Source organism: Mesoplodon mirus (assembly GCF_964341445.2).
Source record: "Mesoplodon mirus genome assembly, chromosome: 18".
Taxonomy (NCBI): Eukaryota; Metazoa; Chordata; class Mammalia; order Artiodactyla; family Ziphiidae; genus Mesoplodon; species Mesoplodon mirus.
This window is the reverse complement of record NC_138994.1, coordinates 30538906-30544359: the sequence shown is the minus strand read 5'-3', so window position 1 is coordinate 30544359 and position 5454 is coordinate 30538906. Positions and strand designations below refer to the sequence as shown.

General features: G+C 63.6%; 1 protein-coding gene across 1 annotated transcript; it reads right to left on the bottom strand.

Annotated features, from left to right (window-relative positions):
• Positions 1 to 299: 299 nt before the first annotated feature.
• LOC309793631 (forkhead box protein J1-like) lies at positions 300 to 3254 on the bottom strand (the record flags this gene model as incomplete). Its single annotated transcript, XM_082604259.1, has 2 exons — positions 300 to 1067; positions 2757 to 3254. The coding sequence occupies 2 exons, from the start codon at positions 3252 to 3254 to the stop codon at positions 300 to 302; spliced, it is 1266 nt and encodes a 421-aa protein (XP_082460385.1).
• Positions 3255 to 5454: the final 2200 nt, after the last annotated feature.

Below are 5454 nucleotides of genomic sequence, written 5' to 3'. Positions count from 1 at the left end.
GCTCTCATAGTGCAGGGCCCTTAGCGTGTCTCTGGGGCAGGGAAGAAGTGGATCAATGAAACACTGTGTGTATGGGGGGCTGGGGAGCGGAGGCAGCAATTTGGGTCCTGGGCCCCAATTCTCAGCCTGCTGGACTAGAATCTGAGATGGCCTGGGCTGGGGGCCGTGTGGCCTGGTGGGGTGACCTGGCCCAGCCCCTGCCTGGGCGGTAGGGTGTCCATGGGCCTGCACTGGTGGGGAGGGGGGCAGTCTGGGCCCAGACTTCGGTGCTGTCTGGAGGTGGGGCAGGGCCTGGCTTCTTACAAGAAGGCGCCCAGGCTGGCCCAGTCATGCAGGTCAGAGGCCAGTGTGGCATCCCCGGCCTCAAAGAGGGGCTCAGGGGGCAGGGAGCTACGGGTGCTCTCGTCCCAGGGGTGCTCCAGGAAGGATGTGGCCAGGAAGGTCTCATCAAAGTCCAGGCTGTCGGTAGCCTGCTCCGCTGGAGGCCCCCAGGTAACAGGGCAGTCGATGTGGTGGCCATGGATGGTGAGGTCCACGTCCCCGTGTGAGGCAGGGCTCAGCGGCGGGATCAGCTCCGAGATCTCCAGCGTGCCCAGCTCCCCGTCCAGCGTGCCAGCGTCCAAGATGGCCTCCCAGTCAAAGTTGCCCTTGAGGGGTTCCAGCTCACCCTGCTCCTCCTGGGTCAGCAGCAGGGGGCTGGAGGGCCGCGGGACCTTGGCCTCCTGCTTGGGCAGCGGCTGTTGACGCTTACGCCCCAGCCTGCCCTCGCCTGCACCCCAGCCCGCCTCCCCAGTGGCCTCCTCGAACTCCCGCAGCAGCTGCTGGGCCTCGGTGCTCACGGTCAGTGGCCCGGCCCATGGGGCGGCGCTGGGCTCTGGCACGGCCTGGCGGGCAAAGGCCGGGTGGATGTGGACTGGGGGCAGCCGCTGCTTCTTCAAGGCCCCACTCAGCAGCCGCTCGGCGTACTGGGGGTCGATGCACCAGAAGCCCCCCTTGCCTGGCTCGTCCTTCTCCCGAGGCACCTTGATGAAGCCCTTGTTCAGGGACAGGTTGTGGCGGATGGAGTTCTGGACACAGGGAGGTAGGAGAGAAGGAAGACAGCTGGGAGAGTGGGTGGGGTCAGTGATGGGGGGCTCCTAGCGCCACTGCCAGTCCCACCACCACCTTCTCTCTGATGGGGGCAGGGGAGACAGAGGCGCTGCTCCGAGCGGGAAGCTCTGGGACACCAGCCACGGGGCACCAGGAGCTGGGAGTGCTGTCGGGGGCTTTTGTTCCCTTTCGCCAGGATATCTGCCTGCTCGGTCATACGAGCCCTGAGCCGCAGGGTGGCTCTCAGTGCCAGCCTGTCCTGCCCTCCCTCCCTTACCCCGCTGCTTGCGGCCTCTGGTCAAAGGCCTTGGCTCCCCCAGGTCCTGGACGGCCATCTCCCTCTGCCCGGGCCTGGCTGGCCTTCTCTGTTTGTGAAATGAGTGAGTGGGTGTGAGGGTGTGTGTCTGTGGGGGGGGGGATGAAGTGTGGGAGGATCTGATGACTTTCCTTGTTTCTAGAGCCGGCTGCTGGCCTGGGCCCTCACCCACCATGTCCCCCTCCTCCCACCCCAGGCTCTGAGGCCTCAGTTGATTATTACCCAGCCAAGAGCATAGCGCTCATTCCTGGGGCCTCTCAGGCTTGGGGTAGGGTGGGTGGTGGTGGAGGGTCTCTGCTTTCTCACCAAGGTTACAAATGGTACCTGCCCCAGGGTCAGGGCCCAAGCAATCGTGGAATAGCTGTGATTACAGGAACTCTGATCCTGTGACCTGTGCCACAGGGAAGGATCTGTGCATCCTCAGGGTCTCTGTCCCCAAGTAGCCCCTGATCCTGATGGTCGAAGAGGCTCAGGGCAGCGTGTGCCCAGCCTGAATCACCATCCTGCCTTGTTCAGGCCTGGGTGCACAGTCCAAACCACGCTGGGGCACAGGGGTCTGGGGCCTGGTGGGTGGGGCCGGCAGGTGAGTAGTGCCCCCTGGCAAGACTGGGAGGTTTACATGGTGGTCTGGGCCCCTTGGCTGCTCTGTGCCAGGTTCCGGACACTTGGAACATGAAGCCAGTGTGGGAGGAAAGAGCCCCTGTGGAAAGCACGTGGCTGAGGTAATTGTCCCCCCAGGGAGGTTGATGAGAAGAGGGGGAGGAGTGTAGGCAGGAAACTAGGGAGGGCTTGGGGTGGGGGCTGGCACAGCAGCTTTCGGAAGGCCCCGTAGCCCTTCCACTGGGACACCGATGGCCTTCACACCCCGCAGCACGCCCCTCTCCCCTCCCAGAGCCCCTCCAGCCAACTGAAAGCAGGCGGGATGCAGAGTCTGGCAGGAACGATGCTCTGCCTCCAGTCAGGCCCTGACAAACTGACCTTGAGGAGGGTAGTGTCAAGGAATTCCAGGACTTGGGACAAAAATGTGTCCCTCAGTCCATCAACCTACCCTGGGGGGCTGTGTCCACGCATAGTTCAGCCCTGGTCTTTGGGCTGAGCCTGCCGGATGAGTGACAAGTTCTTTCCCCTTGAACCTCTATGTCGGCACCCCTGCAGCCCTCTGAACATCCTCCCTCCTCCGTCTCTGAAGTCAAAGGGGCAGCAGTCCAAGCACTGGGCTCCCTTGAGGTCCTTCCTGGACGGCCTTCCTCTCTCGGGGCCCTGGCCGTACCGCGCCTACTTGGCCTGCGGATCTGGGATGTGAGTCCAGTCCGCGCGGGCATGGGGAGGGAGGGAGGGAGTGCCTCCCTACCTGCCAGGTGGGATCAGCGTGGCGGAAGTAACAGAAGTTGTCCGTGATCCACTTGTAGATGGCCGACAGGGTGATCTTGGTGGCCTTGCTGGCCTGCATGGCCATGCAGATGAGCGTGGCATACGAGTAGGGCGGCTTCACGTGCGGGTTGGTGGCGTAGTCCACGTCGTCGGGAGGCGAGGCCTGCAGCCCCGAGGGGGCGCTCCGCGGCGTGCAGGAGGACGTGGGCTTGCCGGGTGTGTGCGGCTGCCCCAGGCAGGCGGGGTCCGCCGCCAGGGGAGACCCCGGCTCGGCCGAGCCTGCCAGCTCGTGGGAGCCGTGGGGGTCGGTGTCCCCCGAAGGCAGGGCGGGGAGCTCGGCGTTGAGAATGGAGAATTCCTGCAGCCACTGCAGGCTGGTCAGGCTGTCATTCAGGGCGTTGGACTCCTCCAGGCCGCCTTCCGGTCCGGCCTCCTCCGCTGCCCCTGCTCCCGAGACGCGTAGCCAGCTCTCCGCCATATCTGCGGGGACTCTCCGAGGGGGCTGTCAACATCCACGAGCCGAGCCGAGGGTGGCCGCCGAGCTCTCCGGCCCGCTGACTCCCGCGGCTTCAGTTACGCAGCCTCCCGGAAGCGGGCTTCCATCCCGCGATCCGGGGGTAGCCTCCTCCAAACGGAATGTGGTGCCTGCGGGGACCAGAGCGGGAACTGAGCCCTCTTTCCCCACCCCCGAGGGGAGAGTGTGGGCGAGGGGGGAGGCTCTTACTAAAATCCTTCCTGCAGCTGGGGAGGATCTTTTACTGCCGACGTCGGGGAAACAGAAGGTGTGCCCGGGGCTCCGACCCACACGGGGTTCGCCTCGCTCTTTTCCTCTTGGATCTTTAAGAGGAGACTTAATTAGCCCAACGAGGGAATAGTGTAGGGGCATGCGAGGCCACCCGTTTCTCCCTCAAAGCGGGGAATTAACCCCCCTCTCTCCGTCCACAACCAATGGAAATGGGGCGAGAGAGTCCAGGAGGGCAGTACGACGGGTCGGGGGGCGGGGGAGGTCGTCTGATCTTTGAAAAGGGATATTAGGATGGGGCTCAAGGGGAAGGAAGGAAACAATACAGAGAGTTATAAGGGGGTGGGAAGTGAGTGTCCCCCAAACGCCTCTGATGTCAGTCCCCGGGCCCTCCACTTCCGTCGGGGACGGATGGGAGAGCGGGCTGGTACTGACGCCCTCCCTTCCCACGGCCGGCAGCCCTCCCCGTCCCTTACCTGGCTCAGAGCGCAGCCCGGGCCAAAGGAAGCTTCTCAAAGAAATTCCTCCCACCGCCCACCCTCACCGCGGCTCTCTGCTCCCAGCTCCAGGGCCCAGCCAGCAATCCTCGTCGCCACTCACGCCCGCCGGCGCCTCTCTGAAAGCCAGCGGCTGGGGACCGGCACTCAGTAGCCGCTCGCAAGGCGTCTCCTGCTGCCGTGGCGACGCCCCGCCCATATAAACAGCTTCCGCTTCTGCCATTGGCCAGGGCATCTCCAAAGAGACCGCGGGCTCTTAACGGCTCTCTCACGCGGTAACTCTCTTCCAGCTCCCTCCTGCCGCCCTCTCCCGCGCGCGACCCAGCCCCCTACCCGCCACCGCGTCCCGGCTCCGCGCATTCCCGCCCGACGGCCCCGCGCAGGGCTCGGAGAGGCGCGCGGCTCGGCGCTCCCGCAGAGGCCCCGGGGCCCTCGGCGAGCAGTTCGCCGCGGGAACCGTCCTCCGCCCCACCCCCTTCCCATCTGGGCTGCTCAGAGGTGGCGACGGCTCCTGGGACGCAGCCCGTGGCGCGGGGGCCAGGGCTGGGTGCATGCTTGGGGCTTTCCTTTCCTCTCCTCTGGGCTGCGAGTGGCCCTTCCTCACGTTTCTGCGGCCTGTCCCGGTCTCCCGACCGAGTGTCGTCTTGGTGCCCGCAAGCAGGTCTGACTCTCCGATGCCACCTGCCGCTCAGGTCCGCAGAAACCGCAGCCCCGGTCGCAGGCACCCCAAGGCGGCTAGGGTAATCCAGTGTTTCCCGGTAAGCGCCCCCTCCCCGCCCCGTCCTCAGCAAGATTCCCAGAAGCTGACATTCCAGAGGCTTCTTCGGAAGTGCTCTCCCTCCTTTCCAGATAGCCGAGGAAACAGAGCCGTTGGGTGAAAGCCAGGAAAGCCGTGGACTTGCCAAATTCTTTGACTGGGGTCATTTGCCCCATTCATTTCACCAGCCTTTAAGTGACGGGCTAACGGTGGACTGTGGTCCTTCCTCCTCCCCTCCCCCAGCCTCCCTCCAGTCACCAGCTTTCCTGCTCTTCAGTTATTGAGGAGCTGCAGTTGGAAGTTCTCTGGTTGAAGGGGGTGGGTGGAGGTGAGGGCTCCTTATCAGGCCTCTGGGCAGGAGCTGTGCCCGGGGGATGGTACACCAGCTCCCACCCAGAAACATGTCTTTTCCTCTACCCCTTGCCCTCTCTCACTCCTCCATGTCCAGCTTGTCTTGAGTCAAAGTTTTTTTTTTCTTCCCAAGTATTTATTGTTTTATTTTAATTTTTATTTTATTTTTTTATTAGTTTCTGCTTTATAACAAAGTGAATCAGTCATACATATACATCTGTTCCCACATCCCTTCCCTCAGGCATCTCCCTCCCTCCCACCCTCCCCATCCCACCCCTCCAGGCGGTCACAAAGCACCGAGCTGATCTCCCTGTGCTCTGCGGCTGCTTCC